We start from the raw sequence: 21,726 nt of genomic DNA on the forward strand, positions 1-21,726 counted from the left end.
TTCCTATAAATCTTCTCTTAAATGTAGATGTATGGGGGCACCTAATGATAAAAAATGGTTGCCAATTTAAAGAGCCAGGGTTTGGCGGTGGAGCACAAGAGGGGGCCATGAGACAATCGTGTCAATTTCTGTTGAACTCGGCCTTGAATTCCTCATAATTTTTGACGTTCTCATCGCTGGGTACATATTTGTGTATGATCTGCTCCTTGCGCTGTCCATGGCCGTACGCCAGGCACAGGACAGCACCAGATTGGCACAACCGTCCACGGGCACAATGTTTGACCTAGCCTCCAAATTAACAGGTGGGACACGTAAATCACCATCATATAAAGTTCCATGGAGCAACGGGTCCGTAGATGTTGTCTACCCAGCCGGAAAAAGGCTCGGTAAGAAAATCCCCGCATCTCAACTGCTACGTAGAAAGCGTCGGACTTTCAAATAATTGGCAATTTCAAAATTTCTTTATTAAATTTATTAAACATTTAAAAAGCAATAAGAATCAATTTAATATAATATTACAGGCCTAGCAGCCGTTTTACAAGGCTGAACTGCAGGAGTCGATGAAGTATAGAGAAACTGAAAGTCAAAATAAGTTAAGATCTTAAAAATCTTCTCAATTTAAAACCAAAGTTCTCCACATACCATTTAATTTTCGGACGACCGCGCCTAAGGGACTCTTCACTTTTGCACAGATAGGTGCGCATGCCGAGAAATAAGCGGTCCAAATAGCTATCCCAGTCCAGGGATTGCATATCAAACTCAAAGAGCTGCCGATCCGCTTCAGACATGTATTCCCACAGCCGATCCGTGTTGAATGTCTCAAAGCTCCAGTTGTTGATCATAAAGTGTTGCATCACATCGATATACCTGTGGATCTTCTGGTACATGGCCACCATGCGTGGCTTCTGGCCGCGCAGGCGCAGATATAGATCAACCATGTAGGCGGGCAGCAGATGATAAAAGATTGCTGCCAATTTGAATAGCCGGGGTTTGGTGGTGGCGTGCAGGAAGGGGTACCATTTCGCCAGAGTTACGGGATAAAAGTGACGTTTTCTTTTCACGGCATCGTCGATAAACACATTAATAATTACATTTTCCCCGCTAGGCGCAAAGTTGTAAATGAGAGGAGGGCTTCCAATGACCTGTTCTTTGCGCTGAGCCGCCTCCATGGCCGTGCGCCAGGCACAGGATAGCACCAGATTGGCACAATTGTCCACGGGCACAATGTTGGATTCAGCATTCAGATTGAGGGGTAAGACACGTAAAACACCATATAACAATCCATGGATTATAGCAATGGGTCCATAGATGTTGTCTATCCAGTCGGAAATAGGCTCCTTATTGGTCGCCGCAACTGAATAATTGGGTAAAGCAGCATTTACAATGGGATCGAGTAGATTAACTAGTGCAACCTACTGGAAGCTGGACGAAAGATGCACACCGGCAAATCCCCCGCCTCTGTCTGGATTAACTGCTCGGCCAGAGCCTTTGTGTAGGTGTATGTATTGGGAAACCTGTCGAGCAGCACGGGAGCCATCTTATCGAATAGATTCGTGTCCCTGTCCAGCATTTCTCTTAGCGCCAATACCTTTTTAGCGCTGCAGCTCAAGTACTCCGGATAATAGCGTTCCGTAATGAAGTGGCTTATACAGTTGGAAAAGGCCGTGGATACGTGCACGAATGCCACCAAACGGTGCATCTGCTTGGCCAGCTGCAGCATCTGGTGTGTGGCACGCGCATTGATGTCCAATGCCACATGCAGTGGCTCCGCAAAGTTGACAGTTGCCGCTCCGTGCACCACCAGCTCCACCTGCTGCGTAAGCAGATCGCGATCCGTCGGGCTGATGCCCAGATCAGGCTCCTTGCAGTCCCCCTCTATGGCCACCACGCGCTCCAATATGTTCGGCTTGGCTTTGAGTAGCACTTCAAAAAGCTATGGAGTAGGGGGTTATGTTACTCAGCTACGCTCGGCTGTGACTACTCACGGGATTGGTTTTCCATCCGGCAATGCGCTCCTGTGTGTCCTTGCCCCGTTTGGGTCTTATCAACACATAAATACGCTTTACCTCTGTTGCACGCAGCAGCTTCTCAATGATAACTGAAGGAGAATAATGTTTTCTAAAGTTTTGTGTGTATCCCAATGTGTGCATCAGCTCTCTAGGAAGAAAAAAAAGAAATCATACCTCTTCCCAAAAATCCACTGGCACCGGTTAAAAAAATCGTTTTGTCTTCATAAAACTTCGTAATTTCGGATTCCATTTTAAATGCAGTTTAGCCGAATTTTAAAATACAAGTGCGGACTTTCAATGAAACCAATATCAGATTTGAGAGTCAACGATAAAATGACAAGTTTTCAATATTTGCAGAAAATTTTATAGTGGCCTAGGCCTTAGAGCCTGAGCTAATGAATATTAATGTTGTAGCTGAAATAAGTATTTAAAATGTCTAGTTCAATTGAACTCAATTAGCAAGTTTGATAGGCTGCAACAAAATGCAAGTATGTTTTGCTTGATTTGAGATATATTAATTAGTATGTGGACGTGCTTTTATATATTAAGATAGGCTTTATGTTTATCTTTGGATAACAAGGCTCGGAGATGTTGTTTATAATATCTAGAGCAGGATCGATAGCCGAGCCTATAAGATTGTTTTAGTTTCAAAGTGGTTTAAAGAGTGGCCAGTGTATACGCATTGCAGTCTGCCCGAACGGATTATGAGAATTATTTTTAATGATTTCTAAAGGTTTCTTATGCAAATGCCGGCTCGATTGATTTAATTTTGTATACAAATTGAGAAATAAACGATGATCCGGGCAAAGACGGGTAGTAAATATATGCACATATATTGCTCACACTTCTATATAGAAGCGCATTTCAAAACAGAGAGTTTTTCACATAGTTTGGGAACGAGCTGAAGAGCGCACTTGGTAGACGCCGCGTGAGCAGAGGAAGGTGTTTGGAGAAACAAGCTAAAAATAAATTGTGAGGGCGCCGCGTGAATGAATATAACTTGCAACTCGCAACAAAATGAGATTTTCTCTGGCCACGTAACAGCAGTGCGATTGGAAAAGCCGTGAAGTGATCATTGGAATGGCAGCTCTGAGTCCCAAATGTGCCGTCTGCGATGTGGCCGCGTCGCTCACCTGCACCCGCTGCAAGATGGTGCGCTACTGCAACGGGGAGCACCAGAAGCAGCATTGGCCACAGCACAAGAGCTGCTGCCGGCCCTTTCGGGTGCAGCAGGACGAGCAGCTGGGACGCTACTTGGTGGCCACTCAGGACATAAAGGCCAAGCAGATTATATTTGTGGAGGAGCCCCTTGTCGTGGGCCCCAAGTGGTTTCTCACCGAACACGAGAAATCGGCCAGCATTGTGCCCTGTGTGGGCTGCTATACGCCCTGTCGCCTGGGCAAGCATCAGTGCCGCAAGTGAGTATCTAACACTGTGCAACATAATTCTGAATTTGAGGTGACCCGTAAAAATAGATATAAATAATAGAATCTATAAGCAAAATACTTTAAAGAGCTGTTCGACTACTATTATGTAGTATAGTGTTATTCTGTAAATGCGGAAAAGTGTTGGAAAATAATACCTACCATCAGGGAAAACACCTTGATGGCAGATCTTAACAAACTTGAAAAACTCTAACCACCATTTTGTAGCATAGTATAATCTCTATTTTTCGAACAGCTGTCGCTGGCCCGTCTGCAGTGCCAGCTGCCTGCACGAGAAATTAGAGTGCAGTGTGCTCAGCCTGGGCACTGCGCCCACTGCCAAGTCGGATGCACGTGCTCTGCATGACTATTACCGTCATGATGCGCTGCTGGTGCTGAAGTGCCTGCTGCTGCAGCGGCAACAGCCGGAGCGCTGGCAGGCCCTGCTGGAGATGCAGTCACACGCGGAGGAACGCTTGGGCACAGAGCTGCAGCAGGAGGCGGAACAGCGCATTGTTAGCTATCTGGAGCAGCGCTTTCTGCAGCGCCTCAAGCAGAGCAAAAACCGTGAGTGCTGCCAGCTCAGCGACTATGAGCCGGAGTTGCTGCATCGCCTGTGCGGCATAATAGAGACCAACTACATGGTCATCGAGCTGGCGACGGGTGTGGAGCTGAGCGGACTCTTTCGGCAGGCCTGCATGATGGAGCACGCCTGCCAGCCCAACTGCTACTTTCAGTTCGATTCCGCCACGCAGCGCATTGCGGTACGCGCCGGCTGCGATATGAAGAGGGGCGACCACCTGAAGATCACCTACACAAACATATTGTGGGGCACGCAGATGCGGCAACACCATCTGCGCATGACCAAGCACTTCAGCTGCCGCTGCGCGCGCTGCGAGGATCCCACCGAGTACGGCAGCTATGTGAGCGCTATGCGCTGCCTGGGCGATGTGTCCAAGTCGTGCGTGGGCGTGCAGCTGCCGCTGGATCCACTCAACGAGCAGACCCAATGGAAGTGCGACACTTGCCCCGTCTTGCTGGATGCTGCTTATGTGACGGAAGTGCAAACCCACATGACCGAAGAGGTGGACCAGCTATTGGCCGGCCGACCCACGGCCAGTCAAGTGGAATTGCTGTTGGCTCGGCTGTCCCAGTTGCTGCATCCCAATCACTTTCACATGTTCAATTTGAAGCACACACTTATTCAGCTTTACGGCCATGAGCCGGGCCTGGAGCTGACCGAGCTAAGCGATCTTCAGCTGGGTCGCAAGCAGCGACTATGTGAGGAGCTGTATAATGTTTGCCAACGTCTTGATCCGCACAGCATCAAGCTGGCCATCTATGTGAGTGTCATTCTGATTGAGATGGCACACACGCTAGAGGAGCAGGCGCGTAGACAGCCTACAAAGGCAAAATCTCAACTGGAGCTGGCTAGATCCCATGTACTGGAGGCGGTGGATGTGCTAGAAAAGGTACAGGACTCTGTGGCTGGCAAGAAGTTGCATGAAAAGCTGCAGCGTGATCTATTCGAGCATGACAAATTGACGCTGGCACACTGCCATAGCCAGACTGCAGTTTAAACTTATGAATATAATTGATAACTGTTAAACTATAAAATATTTCCTTATAAGAAATATTATTTTACAATTAATTTACTCTTAATAGCCTATTGTGGCGCAGCGTGCAGATCCACGCGCTGTTGCTCCAACAACTGCGGATGAGCTTCAAGCACATCTCGCTGTTGCCTCATATTTCTCACGATGCCCGGCAGATGCCAGCCATGCCTCAGCAGACTGTCCGTCACATCGAAGTGGGCATGGCGTATGCAACGCAGCTGCGAACAGTGCGCAACCGTGCGCAGCTCTATGGCCATGTCATGCACCAGGGCCGCCATATACTGTTCGCTCTCGTTGATGGTGTGCAGCTCGAGCGTAAAGTGAGGCCGTTCAAAATGTATTAGCTTGATGCCATAGACGACCGGTTGGCTGTTGTCTGCAGGCCGAAGAAGGCCCTTGCAGGCCAGCTCGTATGCCGCCTGCGTTTGTAGATCGACGCCGCATAGTTCGTACATTTTGCGCTGGTGTGAGGCTTGCATGGAAGAGGCCAAGCCGCTGATGCGCTCTGCGGTGACATGACGATTGTTGGCGCGCACCGTGACGTGCGAATCGGGCAAGTGATTCTCTGTGGCGGTACCCATGCGAGCGGTCACATGGTAGACGCGCACCGGCCGATTGCGCTGTATGAGGCTCGATTGTTTCAGTCCATTGTTCAGGCCGAGCACTGTCAACAAAAAATGTCTTAAGTTTTCAATTAAAGGTACGAGACTGGTTACTTACACAAGACGCCGCTTGTGTGCCTACCAAGTGAGGCGACGGCGGCACAGCGAATGTCATCGGGCATGTATCTTGGGCCAGCAGCTAGTATGTGATCCGAAAGATCTGTATCTTTGGCTATCTTATGCAGGACAGTGTCCGCGGCAGTGCCAGTGCCCAGAAGCAGTCTGCTCTTCGGTAATCTACGTGGTTCTCTCTGCTCGAGTTCATTAAGTCCTGTGAAATAAGAATTTCCTTTAAATTAACAGATAGCGCTTATTTCTATTACACACACCTTTGCAAATGTTGCTTAGAATGGCGTTGCGCACGTGCTTGACCTTAATACCAGCCGGCTTATATACATTTATGATGCCATTTAAGTGCTTAAACACAGTGGCCGCATCGTAGACCTTTGTAAGTGCCATTACTAGCTGGAATTATATAAAAACGAAAATCAGCGTGTTTTTGTTTTGAAATTAAAAGCCTCCAGCTGTTTTGGCGATATATATCGTACATCGCTAGTGTGTGTTATATGATTAGTAATCAGTGTTGGAAACTACTGCAGCTTATCGTTTTGCAGCACAGAAAAAAAAGCAGGGCTGACTCGCTCACACACATTAGGCGCTGCACGTGTTGCATTTGTTTTGCCTGCTCGCTAATAGTTGCGAGTTGTTTTATCGTTATAGAACCAAATTTTAAAGGCGATTTAACAATATGAAGTGGACTACAGCGAACCTGAAACATCCCAATTATACAGCCAAACATGAATTGTTTGTGGGCACACACACGGGCTCCTTTAAACGTAAGTCAAACTCCATGCTCTGCTGCCGGCGCTCATTTAGACACTTTTTGCAGATCTGCTGCCCGCTGCTGAGCAGAATCCACATACTCAGTCAAATCTCAGCGATATAAGCGCCCTAGATAAGGAATCGCGTGTAACAACGCTGGCCTTTGGAAATGAAGCGCAAACCGAAATTCTGCTCGGTCGAGCTAAAAACGTTGCCGAACTCCATTCGCTTGGAATTGGCGGTGGCATCAACACGCGGCGAGTTAATTTTACAGGCGCTCCAATTGTGGGTTTGGCGCGCTATAACAACAATTTGATTGCTGGCATTGGCAATGGACAAATACAGAGCTTGTCGCTTGATGCAATGGACGAGGAGGAGGAGAAGCAGGAGAAAGAGCCAGTCATTATCAACACAGGTGATCATATGGATCATTTACGTCAGTGCTCCACGGCTACGCACATTGTAGCCACCGGCGGCAAGGCACGACAGAATAATCTTAAAGTTTACGATTTGAGCGCCGATGGCAAGCAAATATTTAGCTCCAAGAATTTGCCCAACGATTATTTGCAACTCGAGGTGCCCGTTTGGGATAGCGATATTGGCTTCGTGGATGGCCCAAACGTATTAGCCACCTGTTCGCGCCATGGCTATGTGAGGCTCTACGACACGCGAAAGCAACGGCGTCCAGTTTCACACTTTGCCAGTGAGGAGCACGGCATGAGCTTCGCGACGCTGGCGGCGCGCGGTAATTACATATATACAGGCACTACCATGGGCGTTTTGAAGGTAAGTTTCAGGAATGTTATTGGAGTAACTCTTATTCACTAATTTGTTGTTCAGGCATTTGACACGCGCCGCATGAAAACTCATGTGCACACCTACAAAGGATTTACGGGGGGCATTAGCGACCTGCATCTGGATGAGACGGGCAAATACTTGAGCTCAGCTTCCCTCGATCGCTATGTGCGTGTTCATGAGGCCGACTCGACAGTGCTGCTGTATCAGTGCTATGTGAAGTCGAAGGCAACCAAAGTGCTTATTAGGCAGCTGCCGGAGGAACTGCGGAAAGAGTCCAGCGATGATGAGAATAAAGGGGAACAGGAAGTGAAAACGCGTAGCCAAAAGAAGCGAGCACTGAAAACAACGCCGCTGGACACCGAATATGAGGATATGTTTGATCAGATGCCCACCGTGGGGTAGGTTTTGAGACAAAATATAAACATTGCGTGGCATGTTAATATATTCTCAATATCTCACAGTGACAGCGATGATGAGGCGGTCGAGAAGCAAACGCCGGTGGCCACAAAGCGGAAAGCGCCCAAACAAACGCAGAAAACAAAAAAGAAAAAACAATAAATCCCACATATAGTTAAGTTTTATATTAAATGATATATGCTATGTTAAAATGCGACTATTTCCAAGCCTGTTTTAGATGCAGCTCCCTTTGCTGCTGATAGTTTATGTACAAGCGATAAGTGCAGTAGTAAAAGAACTCCACAATGGATATCATGCTCAGACCCAGACACAGATTGAAAATGCCGCCCAAGTCAGCTGCCGTTATGTAAAAATAAATAGAGGATAGTAGCTGGAATAACCAAGCACTTACACAACAGTCCAATCCACGACATGACAGTCACCTTTCGTATTACTGGCACCACCTGCTTGGCCAAATACACGCGCAACACAAAGCTGTCATTGTTGAGCAGCTCGGTTGTGCTACGGAAATTATTGAGTGTTAAGTTTATGCCAATAATATATATATGGAATTAATACTTACTAAAAGTTACTCACGGAGAACTGATGCAGGTTGAGATCTGTTTTATAGGATAGCGTTGAGTACGTGACGTCATAGCAATTTGGCAAGCACTGATCACAGCGTAAGCTCTTAAAATTGTCTGGAAGTAAATTTGTTTTAAATAAAATAGTCAAAGCTAATTGCTGCTTGAATTTGTATCGCGTCTTGAAAGGTCAAATTCCTGAGATAAAATTATAAGAAAAACAATTCCAATGCTTGTAAACTTAAGAGTCCTTAGATATATAATAGGTATGGTAGTGTGAAATACTAAATCAAATCAATCAGCATATTTAAATACTCTTCAGTGCGGCTTAATTGTCACCCTAGTTTTACAAAGTGCTACCTAATTTCGTTACTCTTAGAGTTAGATCATAAGTCAGAAGCTCTTCGTTTTGCGCTTGCTGAAACATATTATTTATACCCCAAACAACTGTTGTAAGTTAAGTGTTATGCATACCGAAGCGCCTTAAAGGAGAAAGTTTGAGTTCAAGTCGAGTTGTCGAGAGCAAGTTCCAAGTGTTTGTGTGAAGGAACACACTTATACGAGCGGGCACGCATTTTGAATATTTAATATAAATTATAAATGATGTAACTGGAGCAAACAGAACAACGCGGCATATACACCACAATCCACCACAAAAGCGATTCGCAGGAGCGTGAAATATGTCAGACACAAGGCGAAGGACACGGCGCACCCTGACAATGCCATTGAAGGTAGCTAACTGAACAATTGCTCTAGCTCGAGTTAAGAAAGTGATTAAATAAGATGGTAAGTGTGACATACTTCCCAGTTATTCTTTTTGGTTATATATAAAGTCTTTTCAGCTTACCATAGTTATCCGAGTAGCAGAAGGTATCGTTTAGATTGCACACCTTGAACTTCTCGCTCACAATAGGCAGCAAGTAGGGATGACAGCCGCAGCGCTTGCCAATGGCCTCCGTCTGGCAGGCCAGCAGGCAGGATGCCTGACGATAGTTACGCTGCTGCACATCATCTGAGATGAGGCAATCGCGCTTGCTCTCCGACAGCTCGAGCACCTCCGTCGAGGAGGTCTGCACGGTGGGCGAGACCTCGACAAAGCTCTCGGATCTGGCAGTTATGGTGACCGATGCAGCTGTCTCGGTTACATAATCCATGGGATGATGAACAAGCACAATGAGACCGGTGCTTAGATTGCGCTCAGAGCCCTCAGCGCCAATGAAAGTGAGACCGCCATCCATGCCAAAGATATTGGCGGAGAAGGGCAGAAAGCTGGCATTGCGCGGATTGTAGTTGAACGAGCAGCAGGGACCAAGGAATGCCGTTGTGGGTATAAAGGATAAATACTCGTGGCTCTGGTTACATGGAAACTCCGTGTAGCCCCAAAAGCAGCGCTTCACAAAATCCGCACAGCCCGGACTGACAGCCATGGCAGCCTCCCAAATGGACACATTGTTAAGGCGCAGCACATCATCTGTAACCTTGTAGCTTTCATGCGATGGCGGCACAAAACTCTGATCCGTGAAGGCATTGAGAAACTCAAATCCAGCTGCCACATCGGCTACATCATATTCCTTTGGTATCTGGCTGCAAAAGTTGAATACGACTTTGAACGAGCTGTCATGCGGGAATTTCCGTCCAGGATACTCACAGCGTTCGGACGTAGCGGTGGACGCGCTCTTTGTTGACCGTTTTGGGACTGCATATTGTGACGCCGGGAAAAGCCACATCCGTGATGGACAAATCATTCGAAATGGTGTTCAGTATGGGATACGAGTAGAACTTCAACCAAAGCAGCAAGGTCAGAAAGATGCTTAACAGCAGCAGCTGCACCAGCACCGACGACCAAATCAATCTGCAATGCCAATTCCAGCTGAGACCCAACCACAACTGTAGTGCACAATCAGCTTCACCCACCTGGATAAGCCTTGCGTGCGATTGCGTCTTAGCAGCCACATGCCGCTCACCTTGGTGCGCTCCGTATACTCCCAGAAGGTGTTGGAAATGGCCAGCCTGAACGGATGGCTTCTCCAGTATTGAATCAGCCTCTGCCTGCCACGTGGCGAGCCGCGCCCGATGGGCGGCCACTTGACAATGTTGGCCATTTTGTGTGCTCTGAAGCCGCCGACACCGCATGACGCTCACTTTTATAGGCCAGGACAGAAAATGAACAGGACATCGGCTGCCAACTTTAAGTGCTAATTATGGGCTAATTGTCTTCCTAATTTGTTCAGTCTGGGTAAGTTTGTCTTTTGTAGCACATTAGTTATAACGATATGGTCCCAAGCACCTCAAAAGAGTCGCGAGCGGCCAGGCAGGTGAAGCATGCAAACTTAATTGATTTACTCTGATTGCTAGGAACGGTGGTAAATACTTTAAGAAAGCTTTCTTAATGAACTCACTTAAGAAATACACTTTCAAGGGCAGATCCATGAATGGGGGGTTTCGACCAGCAATCAAGTGCAAATTAGTAATAAATTGAGAAAAGGTTTTTCATTTATTAAAATCTTATACTAAATCTAAATCAGCTGCTAAGATACAACGCAGCATTAAAAATAATATAATAAAGTTTAAATGCCTCTTGAAACCTGAGGCAAATGGGTTTGGCAGAGTGATTAACAAAATTTAAAATTGGAGAAAAGCAATACAGCTAGGAAAAGAAAGATTAAAGAGCGTTCTAATGGTGCCCAAGAAAATATTATAAGGATTTCGCGTCAATAAAATCACTAGAAATCCAACTTAGCTTTACTTAATTCTTGGACAATTGAGGGAAACTATGTAAAATAGTTACAAATGCGTTCAGAAATAATTACTAAATTAAAATAATGCCATCACATGTTTAATATTCTAGAAAATCATTCCAGAAAATATTGAGCTTATTTTTTCGTAGAAAAATTTTTTTTTTTAAAGAAAATGTTTCTAAAGGACGCTTTTTCATTTTCTGGCAATTTATTTAAATTCCAAAAGTTTTTGGTTTCTTCTTTGAAAACTCGGAAAATAGCCGAATAAATACTTTTTTCTTTAAACATTATTATTATTTTTATTTAAGAATACAATATTTTCTGTAAACGTTGGCAGTTAAGTATGATGTGGAGTTAGACATCTACTCTTTGGGAGACGACAAGTGGGTAGGTTCTTTTGGGCCGTCGCGTTGTTGAGCTGTTCTCCAATTAATAGATGACCAGAGATTTGTTGACAGTAACCATTATTAGCATATATTTAAAAGGTTGATTATATACGAGTTCTGTAAATATGAAACCAAGCATTAATGGTAAATCAGAACATCTACATTTAAATGTTCACTATGTGCCTCAAAGTCAAACTGCAGCTGTTAAAAAATGTCGTTTGTTGTTTGTGAATGCACCTAAATCGTTTTCAAAGTGAGGTCCATTGCCATTGCTAAAGTCAACTTTAACACAATAATTTCACTTGGGCAACTAGTTTAAAGTGCACTTCTTTAACGAACGGTCCGTGTTTGTGTGCAACTTTAAGTTTCCACAACTTTTGCACTGTCGAACTGAACTTCTCGCGCTCCACATGTGCAGCTGCTGGGTCCAGAAGTTTTCATCTACAAATCTTCAGCTCTGAAGCAATGGCAATAAAAATCAAAACTTGTGCGGACAACAACAACCTGCGGGCAATCAGTGAGGGCGAGGTCGAGACCTGGAGACAAACTAACAGCTAGAAAAAAAAACAAACAAACAAACAAACAATTTACTCGATGCGAGAAAAAGTTGCAGCTCATAAAGTTCGAGACGCAACTCACAAGCATTTATAAGGAATTAGTTGTTGACTTTATTGCGGACTTTACTGTCACGTCTTAAGCAGATGCGATTGAATTTTAATTAAACGCAAGTTTCTTGGCTACAACTCATACTAAATGCGCATAGTTGAGTTATTTTTATGCTAATCAACGCAATTTAAATAGGTGTGCTTCAGTCGGTCGTGTCCGACCAGCAGATGCCCTCTGCGACGAGCTAGACTCAATTCTATGAAAAGTGCGTTCATGGATAACTTCGGAGTTTATTGTTCGTTCTTTATGCGACTTTCCAAGGCATAAATATGGCATGAAAATGTCTGTTATTTGCGAGGAACTAGATGAGGTATCTAGGAAATGGATATGCTATACTAAACTAAATACTATAGTCATGTCTAGTTTATATAGACGAGATGCACTCTATTGCCTTTTAAATACATTTGCTTAATATTGTTATGCCCCTTATACCCGTTTTCAATGATTACAGGGTATAAGAAACCACATCACTGAACCGAGCCAAAGCAAAAGCATCTTAAGCCACGCCCAACGCCAAGGGAAAACTTTAATACATATGAACTCTTAATTTTTTGTCAACCAAAATGTAAAGCTTCTGACAGGCAAACTGAATTCCTTTAACTTTAAACATAATTTTTTGCTGTCTCTCTTATCAGAGCAAAGCGCGAGTGTCGCGCCATGCATAAAAGTCTGATAGGAAACATACACACACACACACACACAGAGACTCACACGCACACTCACTATCTGCCCAAATAGCTCGGCTATTTGTAAAATTTGTGAGTCCGATAAACAGAGCATCACGTGTAGGTTGACTTTAAATTGGGCCAATTGAAGTTTTGCGGAAAGCGACTTTCAGAGCAGCGCATAGCTCAATAATGCTGGCAAATGACCCAAGGCTCATCAGGATTTTGAGCGCCTTCGGGCAGGGCACAGAGCTTGCCGAAAATTAGCAATTTGTTAAGTAGTTCAACTTATAATACCCTGCATAAGTAACAAAGGGGTAGATGAGCTGTGCTAAATAGTTTAGCAATTTGTTGTTATAGTCTGAATTTGTGAGAAGGTAGACTAAGTATCTTTATTCTTCATTCTTATCTGCACCGTTTCCAATCAGACTCTACTATATCTATAGAGATATATGAGAACAATCAGTTGGAAATAAAACATTCATAGCAACACGATGTTTGCAAGGGTAATTTTTGTATGTGCAAATTATTTATGTCGCGTATGCAAAGGACTCGCACTCATACTCAGATATAATCATTTTCATGCTGCATATTTTATGTCGGAAATTCCATAAACTAGAAACAGCTGTGACGACAATAGAGTGAGTACCTCAGAGCTGGCTACAGGCTATCTGTAAGTTAAGCACTCACGACTTTTACCTTCCCTCCTGTTTTATTTAGTTTGTTTGTCGGGAAGTTGGTTCGCCTGTTTGTCAAAGTGTTTTTCGCTTTTCCTTTTTTTTTTTTTTAGTTTTAACAGCGCGCCAGCAAACTTTTATTTGTATGAAAAAATAATTTGGGCTTCAGAAGTTGAGCTTAACTGGTTGGTTGGTTGGTTAGTTAATGCTGCGTGGGCTGGGCTGGGCTGGGCTGGGTTAAGCTGGATTGGAGGGGGGAGTCTCAGTGTGTTGCCAGCAAGTGGTTTCAGCAAAGTTTTAGTTGCTGTTTGACAGAAATTCGAGCGTAGAACGCGGAATTTGTCATATTAGGCAGCAGTTTTCCCTTTGATTACAACAACTTTTTGCAATTATTTTGTTTGTTTGGCTTAAGCCAAAAAAATTTGACAACAAAGTTGAGTTTCGTGTGAAACTAGCATTCTTTTTTTAATAGTGTTGAGCAGTTGATTTTGCTGTAATATAACGTAATGAATGTTAATCAACATCTGGTAATGTCGCACTGTTAACGTCACGCTATTGGGATTTCACTAACATTCATGTTAGGGATCAAACATGTGTACAAAATCAAATAAATGTTTCCGGCTTTAACCCGCATCACTTTAAAGCATTGCCATTTAGAATATGCTTTACAGTAAAAGTTTAACAGAGACCTTTACAGACATGCGCTGAAGTGTTGGCTAGTAAATTTTCGATACAAGTTGCGCATTTTCATTGCTCAAACGCCAATTCAGATAAATATTAGATTGATGTTTGGCTGGCACTTGAGTCAAATTTGGTTTTTGATTATCGCTCGTAATGATAAGCCAACAAATGCCAACTGACAATCAGGCATATCAACCAAGTCAGCCAAGTGGAATGGATTTGCTTATAAGCCCAGCAGCAAACATGGCCAGCGGCTATTTGGACAGCACTTGGAAGTGTCTTACAACGCCATCAACATCAGCTGTCCGCACATAAAAAGGCGAATGGCAATCGAATATTTGCATACACATTGAAATGTGAAAGCCACAATGACCTATTATGGCCCGAAGACGCTGCCATAATCGTAAAATAAAAACAAATAATTCACTGTACGCGTACAATCCTCCACCCGGACACTCACAATCCCATTGCAGGCGGCACTTTACGCTTAAGTGTCTCCGCGTATCGCCGGGTAACTGGGCAGCGGCCCAAATGTGAATAAAAACTATGAGTGTGTGTGTAGTAGGGGGGAGGGGGGGGGTCGGTTGGGGATATTTTGCTCGTTGCAGGCGCCACGGATATTGAGCGCGCTGCAAGCGGAGCTTGTGAGTCGGCAGCTCTCAATGGCATTAAGGATATATGGAAACGGAAGCAGGGACATTGACAGCCTCGCCAGAGATTTGCCACAGCAGCAAGGGCAATGGCGAGTTGGAGCTGGAGATTCGTGGCTTGTGTCGAGTCAGCGAAAATAGTTGGCAAGGACACAGCACACACAAATACACACAAATACACAAAAACACACACTTGCACATAAAAAAAAGGATTTGCTGAATACTCTGAAGTCGAAACTTAAATACTCATCTGCACAAAATAAAAATAAACCAAGCAGTTGGTATAATTACAATGACAGGAGGGAAGGGAACAAATTAATAATGATATTACTGTTCCTAAAAATTTATACATTTTCTGAACAATCAATGTCTGGCAGTCGAGTCTGAATAAAAAGAATAAATTTTTACTATGATTGATAGGATTATACATTTCTAGACACTAATATACAGACCTATTTTCATTCTAATAACAATATAAGAACCAATTTATATTTTTACATCGAATATGTTTTCGAGTTTTTTTTGATTACCTTGAAAGTTAATTAATGGAAATCAGTTTTTTGACTAGCCTTAGAGTTTCCTTATTAGATATCAATTCTCATTTCTTTTAGCATTTTTCCCTATTCTTAGCTACTTTCTTTTTTATACTGAACATTTTTTTGATGGCATTCGCTTCAAATTAATTTCACACATATGAGCTTAACATAATGTGACCTTATTTGAAAAGCTAATGAGCTTCGCTTCGAATCCAAAAAGTATGCTATACTTTTTTATATATACTATACATTCTTAGGGAACTGATTTTTCGATTGTTCTCTTTATTATATATTTATCAATATAAATTAAGATTATTTTCTTTTTAACTTGACTGTTTTTATGGGAACAACATTAATCAAACTTTGACGAATGCCCTCCATAAAATGTGTTAGTTTTGCATATGCTTACAAATATTCAAATCTTTAATCTTAAATACCTACATTTTTTGTATGTAAATAGAAATGTTAAAGACCAAGCCAGTTTATGCTCTACTTTTGAGAGTCACAACGGAATTGGGATTAAATCGAACTAAGCCCTTTGAAAGGGTATGCACATATGTGCATATATAGTTATCTTTAGATGTGTAAAATCGAGATTTAGGGCTATGTGGGTTATACGGGCAGCTGCGACAGAAAGGGAATTTAGATTTTGGGCCATTTGCGTAAAGTTGAGAGTCAATTTAGCGGAATGCCAAGCCGAAGACAAAATACTTTTGTTTATTTGTCGTGGGCGGGGCATTGAAAATGTTTGTTTGCCTTTCATCTCGCCCTATGGAAAAAGTTACACCGTATGCTGGATGGAGGATGGGGATGGGGGAAGTGGGGCACTTTGCATTTTTTGGAGGCCCCAATTGATTTTTAATGGCTTTATGCTTCACTGGAATAACAAATGGAACTTCAAGTGCACGGCCCGAAACTCTTTGGGCTCGCAAGGGTTTGCAAAATATTAAAATGACTTTTGGGCCAAATATTTTGCATATGGAAATAAAAATAACTTCCTAGTGGCAAAGTGGCAAAAAGCCACAACTACTCGGCGTGGACACAATGCCTGTAATTTCTATTCAATTTGGCTGTTTGCCTTTTGGAATTTATACTCAGATTGGAGCTTTCCGTAGAAATCTCATTAATGCCCAATAAACCGATAAGGGCAAAGGTGGCAAATGCCTTGAACTAATTGTGTTTCTTTTTTGCTGCCATTCGATGAGGGTAAAGTTACCTGAAAACATCCTAATGAACATTTACAGTGGGCTAGAAAAATGTGTGCCCAACATATATATGCTCAAATTAATACCGTGCTCTGACGTCAAACCAAACTTGGGCATATAAAGATTTCAGTTTATATAGACAATAAATATTGATATTTTATCTATTTAATTATATACATTTTAGTCTACGCGTGTTCGATCCCTGAACTTCGTGCTCAGTGCGGCGCGTTGTGTTTTTGGCAAGTATTTTTTAATAATTAAAATGTAGCTTTATTACATTTACAATTAAATAATTTTATTTGATATTCTAGCTACAATACTTTTTAGTCTTTCCTTAAAATTGACTAGATTTTTAAATGATTGTTTTTTCCAACTGTGGAATGTGAAAAGGGTTAAAGCTGTTGTTAAGAGACTTTAAATTGATGCATGCAAGGCGTCTTTTGCCATTTTGAGGCAGGTCAGTAAACTGTTGGCACTGACTGTAAGCCTGAGAGTGCGTGCAGTCTCTGGCTGTGGCAGTTGCTGCTTGGATGCCTCCTTCTGCTGGCGTTGTTATTGTGGCTGTCATTAAATTAACGCACTTTGCATTTAAGCCAGCTTAGGGGTGGCTCCTAAGCCTATTAAAAGTGCACCTTCCCAGGTGTATTGAAGCGGGCAAGGACAATCTCGGAGCTGGCAATTTCTTTTCTTTTCATTTTTAAAGCGAATCTGCTCAGCTCTGACATTTGGCCTTTGGCTGCCAAACAAATGGCCGCTTGATGTGATGAATTTACTTTCATAATTGCTTAGAAAGGATGTGAATGGGCACCTTCGTCCTCTCTGTTGGAATTCGAAAGCCCTATCTGAATGCCCAGCATGGCAAAGTTCACTACGGCACATTATGAATTGGCCCGTTCACGAGTTTTACAAAAATCTATTTGAACATATTAAACTGCTGAGTTTTTCAGACGCAATCCTTTCCATCACTTGAACACTTGCGGGCCAAATGAAATTTATCGTTGACCCTTTTTCCATTGAATTTTACGCTACGGCTACCCAAATTGATATCCAATTTGAATAGCCAATAAAACGAATATAAAATGGATAATATTCGATTCCCTGAAAGGTAACTGGAAACATAGAATACCAAAAGAGTTTTGAATATTTTAAAGAAATTTAATTTCTGTAACATTTGATGTAAGCGCAAAAAACGAGCAATAAAAATCAACTTCAAAGTCTCGTCCTTAGTTTTGGCATAGATTTAAAATTCCATTAATGCTAGAACATAGATTGTGTGAAATTCTATTCCATTATTTCGTATACGCTTCTGTTCAAAATAAATATTGTATTTGTTTGTGTGTGGCTTACAAAGATATTATAGAATTAAATTATGGCTTTGCCAATTGCCCTAAAATCAGTATGCAATTTATAGAGAAAATTGTGTGTTTCACAGAAGTCCTCAATAAATGAGTTGTCTTAGAGGTACAGTATTTCCGGAACCCGGCTCAAATTTATTCCTCATTAAGATAAGTGAATAGCCTATGACTAAATATATATACAGAAACACAAGCCCATGCCAAGTTTCAAGGCGAAAGCTATAAATCTGGGAGACTAGTTCGGCTATTGAGATGTCGCCTTCTATGCGTTACACATGATAGCTTTATAATACCCAGTACAAGGCTATACAAACTAAACTTTAAATATTATTTACAAATTTTAATACTTACTTTATTGTTTACTAGTCATGAGCTGCTTCATAAGCTTTTACTGGGCACCTTTTAAGTTATTCATTGGGTAGTCCGAATATTTACATATTCTTGGAAACTACAAACTTTACATATATTTTCAATTTGTTAACTTTGATTTTTTAATAATCAAGTACTTGAGCAAAAACACTCAAACTCAGGCCAGTCAAATTAATTTTCACGTAGTCAATTAATTTTATGGCAACTACGTGTTTTATTCGCAAATGAAGTCATTAAGGGGCATTTCTTAATCAAATCGAAGTAAATTTACGAGTCAATAAAACTAATTTATGCACTAAAGCCACAAATCAGCCTATCCACAAACATATATCAGGCATATCAGCTGTCATAAATATTGAGGACAACCAAAATCCCGCGAAATAACAATAATAAAAATAAACTAAAATAACACGACCAAACAAAAAAAGAAAAACAATTTAAATCATCAACAAGCAAATCTAGAATAAAGCCGGAAACAATTCGCTCTACCATAGACATAAACAAGCCTGAATTACAATTTTTTTTCTTACCACACGTGCGTGCAACGGGCCAGAACGGCGCACGCCTTCTGCCACATGCCACGCCCTGTAGCTGCGCCTCTGCCCAAGCGAATGGGACACGGCTAACAAGTTGCGCCAATTAACAAAGCAGCCGAAAAGCAAAGCGAAAACATAATCAAAGTGGCCGAAAACAGGACGAGGACAAAAGGCTGTACGCATCGAAGTGCCCATAAGCTGAGAGGGTGTGGGTGAGGGCAGGGCAGCGAAGAAGGGAGGGACAGCTAAGCTTTGGCTAGAATAACAAGACGCAAATGGCCGATTCCTTTGGTGGCGTGTCAGGCAAACATATAATATGGCAACAGGATAAGAATCTGTCCATTCGAGCGAGCTCATTTTCATGCAAGAGCCCAAATGAGGAATTATGAATGCCCAAACCCGTTAAGGATAAGAGGTTGCCCCCAAAGCTGCCGCCAGCTCTGTTTAGTGGCCAAGATTGGCATCTTTGTTCCACTAATTGTTAGTTATGACTGTTTTCTTCTTCAGCCTCCCAATGCCGTTAGGCGACAGCCTGTGTCTTCGGGGCACGAGATGCTTCCCGCCATCTGTGCGCAGCTATGCAGCCAGATAAATCACTTTGGAGCACAGATCTCCTTGGGCTGGCTCCACTTTTGACGCCATTACCAGCAATTGTTAATCTGATTACCACGATACATATAGAACTTACAGAAACACCAAAACTTTGCAGTGAGTGAGCAAGACTTCAGGTCACTTTAGTTAACATATCGCATAGTGTTGCTTCAACTAACCCCCTCCTATTCTTTAAATGCAGACTAAACTTACCAGAAGACATATTATGTGAAACAATTTATCTAATATTGGGAAAAAAATCAAATTATATTTGCGATAAGTGTGATTTTAGTACGAAATCCTATTTTATACTAAAATGTTTTCTATTTTCTAGCAAAATCAACATCGCCTGCGAATGAAACAGTCAATAATTCCCAGATGAACCTTTCATGCTTGTTCAATCACACAAAAGGTATAGATTGATTGGGTGAGCTTTAATTTCTGAAGAATAACTCAACATCAACTCCGGTCCACGCAAGCACTGGCCTCCACTGCCTCCAGCTGCTGCTGCACCGATATGAAACCTTTCTTTTGGTCGTGCTCAGCATGAATCGAAAGAGGTATTTTATTTAAAAATCAGGCTTGAATTACTGGAAAGAACTTATTAATTTATATATATTTTTTATCTTTACAGATTGGTTAATTTAGGAATCTTCAATCAATCCTATTATTTTCGGACAAACCCCAAAAGGCACATTTATCCGGCATCGACCTTCATTTGCCCGAGAAATATGCATTTAATAATGCATATACCAAATATTTAAGTCACACATAAGACCAAATAAGCAACAATTATTATAAGTTTTATTATTTTTGTATAGTTGAAAGATTTGTCAAAATTTATAGTTACTAATTTTATATTTATGTAAATAAATTATATAAATATGTAATCAAATTACTTCTTTTTTATTTCAAGGGGCAAGACGTTCCAAAACGACATAGCTCCGCGTGGAGATAAGACGTTCCAAAACGACATAACTCCACGCGGAGATATGACGTTCCAAAACGACATAACTCCACGCGGAGATATGACGTTCCAAAACGACATAACTCCGCTTGGAGATATGACGTTCCAAAACGACATAACTCCACGCAGAGATATGACGTTCCAAAACGACTTAGCTCCGCGCGGAGATATGACGTTCCAAAACGACAGAACTTCTCGAGGAGATATGACGTTCCAAAACGACATAGCTCCGCGTGGAGATAAGACGTTCCAAAACGACATAACTCCACGCGGAGATATGACGTTCCAAAACGACATAACTCCGCGCGGAGATATGACGTTCCAAAACGACATAACTCCACGCGGAGATATGACGTTCCAAAACGACATAACTCCGCGCGGAGATATGACGTTCCAAAACGACATAACTCCACGCAGAGATATGACGTTCCAAAACGACATAGCTCCGCGCGGAGATATGACGTTCCAAAATGACAGAACTTCTCGAGGAGATATGACGTTCCAAAACGACATAACTCCGCGCGGAGATATGACGTTCCAAAACGACATAACCCCGCGCGGAGATATGACGTTCCAAAACGACATAACTCCGCGCGGAGATATGACGTTCCAAAACGACATAGCTCCGCGCGGAGATATGACGTTCCAAAACGACATAGCTCCGCGCGGAGATATGACGTTCCAAAACGACATAGCTCCGCGCGGAGATATGACGTTCCAAAACGACATAACTCCGCGCGGAGATATGACGTTCCAAAACGACATAACTCCGCGCGGAAATTATGATCCCATTTCATTAGCGCTATCGTTGGCTCACGATATTTAAATAAAAATTCAGCTGAAGTACCAGGCGAACAGAAATGAGCAGCAAGCAGACAAAAAATCAAAAAATTAAATGTTAACAGTCGACCCAACAGCTGCAGCTGTTATTTAACAGCGCACTGTAAAATAGCAGTGAACTAACATTCTTGCCCCTTAAGCGTATGCAATAGAATTTTTACTAAAAAAATTTTTCTGATCGTCTGGCTTCTGCTGATTTTTGTTCGCCTGGTATTTTAGTCAAATTTTAATTTAAGTCTGGCGCCCCCTATGAACATGATCTGAGCAGCCACTTAACAGTCGCCTTTAAATACGACCTAACAGCTGCTTATTAACAGCCGCATGTTAAGAAGCTTAACATTTTCACTCAAAAGTTTTTCATTTGTCTGCCTACTGCTAATTTCTGTGCGCCTGGTATTTCAGCTGGATTTTAAGGAAAATATCCCGAGCCAGCGGCCCAATGAATGAAATTTTTTGACCGTTGATTTTTGAATATTAAATGCCAACAAATAAACGTGCCCCTTGAAATAAAAAAGAATTAATTTGATTACATATTTATATAATTTATTTACAT

General features: G+C 42.4%; 5 protein-coding genes and 1 long non-coding RNA gene across 7 annotated transcripts; 3 read left to right on the forward strand and 3 right to left on the reverse strand.

Moving 5' to 3' along the window:
- Nucleotides 1-439: 439 nt before the first annotated feature.
- LOC6624839 (fatty acyl-CoA reductase wat) lies at nucleotides 440-2,264 on the reverse strand. Its single transcript, XM_002049147.4, has 5 exons — nucleotides 2,184-2,264; nucleotides 1,986-2,098; nucleotides 1,417-1,933; nucleotides 643-1,354; nucleotides 440-576 (listed from the first exon to the last, which is right to left on the reverse strand). Exons 1-5 carry the CDS (start codon nucleotides 2,257-2,259, stop codon nucleotides 516-518), a joined length of 1,479 nt encoding a protein of 492 aa, XP_002049183.2. The 5' UTR covers nucleotides 2,260-2,264; the 3' UTR covers nucleotides 440-515.
- Nucleotides 2,265-2,984: 720 nt separating this feature from the next.
- On the forward strand, nucleotides 2,985-5,067 carry SmydA-5 (SET and MYND domain containing, arthropod-specific, member 5). Its single transcript, XM_002049146.4, has 2 exons — nucleotides 2,985-3,427; nucleotides 3,690-5,067. The coding sequence occupies exons 1-2, from the start codon at nucleotides 3,090-3,092 to the stop codon at nucleotides 5,011-5,013; spliced, it is 1,662 nt and encodes a 553-aa protein (XP_002049182.1). The 5' UTR covers nucleotides 2,985-3,089; the 3' UTR covers nucleotides 5,014-5,067.
- On the reverse strand, nucleotides 5,053-6,246 carry LOC6624837 (pseudouridylate synthase TRUB2, mitochondrial). Its single transcript, XM_002049145.4, has 3 exons — nucleotides 6,041-6,246; nucleotides 5,770-5,982; nucleotides 5,053-5,713 (listed from the first exon to the last, which is right to left on the reverse strand). Exons 1-3 carry the CDS (start codon nucleotides 6,168-6,170, stop codon nucleotides 5,100-5,102), a joined length of 957 nt encoding a protein of 318 aa, XP_002049181.1. The 5' UTR covers nucleotides 6,171-6,246; the 3' UTR covers nucleotides 5,053-5,099.
- A 100-nt stretch (nucleotides 6,247-6,346) lies between these two features.
- Nucleotides 6,347-8,468, forward strand: l(2)k09848 (lethal (2) k09848). Its single transcript, XM_002049144.4, has 4 exons — nucleotides 6,347-6,547; nucleotides 6,601-7,319; nucleotides 7,374-7,729; nucleotides 7,793-8,468. The coding sequence occupies exons 1-4, from the start codon at nucleotides 6,460-6,462 to the stop codon at nucleotides 7,887-7,889; spliced, it is 1,260 nt and encodes a 419-aa protein (XP_002049180.1). The 5' UTR covers nucleotides 6,347-6,459; the 3' UTR covers nucleotides 7,890-8,468.
- On the reverse strand, nucleotides 7,938-10,413 carry ppk6 (pickpocket 6). The gene is made up of 6 exons (XM_002049143.4): nucleotides 10,226-10,413; nucleotides 9,960-10,163; nucleotides 9,159-9,895; nucleotides 8,311-8,428; nucleotides 8,140-8,249; nucleotides 7,938-8,084 (listed from the first exon to the last, which is right to left on the reverse strand). The coding sequence occupies exons 1-6, from the start codon at nucleotides 10,411-10,413 to the stop codon at nucleotides 7,945-7,947; spliced, it is 1,497 nt and encodes a 498-aa protein (XP_002049179.1). The 3' UTR covers nucleotides 7,938-7,944.
- Nucleotides 10,414-18,387: 7,974 nt separating this feature from the next.
- LOC116651243 (uncharacterized) lies at nucleotides 18,388-19,655 on the forward strand. Of its 2 annotated transcripts, none has more exons than XR_004304230.2 (3): nucleotides 18,388-19,190; nucleotides 19,283-19,503; nucleotides 19,569-19,655. It is a non-coding gene; the product is annotated as an uncharacterized lncRNA (long non-coding RNA). The 2 variants fall into 2 exon arrangements; XR_004304231.2 differs by having other exon boundaries at nucleotides 18,388-18,500; nucleotides 18,574-19,503; nucleotides 19,569-19,652.
- Nucleotides 19,656-21,726: the final 2,071 nt, after the last annotated feature.

This window comes from Drosophila virilis, chromosome 5, assembly GCF_030788295.1.
Source record: "Drosophila virilis strain 15010-1051.87 chromosome 5, Dvir_AGI_RSII-ME, whole genome shotgun sequence".
NCBI lineage: Eukaryota > Metazoa > Arthropoda > Insecta > Diptera > Drosophilidae > Drosophila > Drosophila virilis.

Bases quoted from the DNA above. Each gene is read 5' to 3' on its own strand.
- SmydA-5 (XM_002049146.4), top strand. From the start codon at position 3,090: ATGGCAGCTCTGAGTCCCAAATGTGCCGTCTGCGATGTGGCCGCGTCG. The intron at 3,428-3,689 runs GTGAGTATCTAA...TTTTTCGAACAG, and splicing joins GGCAAGCATCAGTGCCGCAA to CTGTCGCTGGCCCGTCTGCA.
- LOC6624837 (XM_002049145.4), bottom strand. From the start codon at position 6,170: ATGGCACTTACAAAGGTCTACGATGCGGCCACTGTGTTTAAGCACTTA. The intron at 5,983-6,040 runs GTGTGTGTAATA...CTTATTTCACAG, and splicing joins TCTAAGCAACATTTGCAAAG to GACTTAATGAACTCGAGCAG. The intron at 5,714-5,769 runs GTAAGTAACCAG...TTTTGTTGACAG, and splicing joins GCACACAAGCGGCGTCTTGT to TGCTCGGCCTGAACAATGGA.
- LOC6624839 (XM_002049147.4), bottom strand. From the start codon at position 2,259: ATGGAATCCGAAATTACGAAGTTTTATGAAGACAAAACGATTTTTTTA. The intron at 1,355-1,416 runs GTAGGTTGCACT...CCAATTATTCAG, and splicing joins CATCTTTCGTCCAGCTTCCA to TTGCGGCGACCAATAAGGAG. The intron at 577-642 runs GTATGTGGAGAA...TTTGACTTTCAG, and splicing joins GGTCGTCCGAAAATTAAATG to TTTCTCTATACTTCATCGAC.
- ppk6 (XM_002049143.4), bottom strand. From the start codon at position 10,413: ATGGCCAACATTGTCAAGTGGCCGCCCATCGGGCGCGGCTCGCCACGT. The intron at 9,896-9,959 runs GTGAGTATCCTG...CAACTTTTGCAG, and splicing joins CACCGCTACGTCCGAACGCT to CCAGATACCAAAGGAATATG. The intron at 8,429-9,158 runs GTAAGCTGAAAA...ATTTACTTCCAG, and splicing joins CTGCTACTCGGATAACTATG to ACAATTTTAAGAGCTTACGC.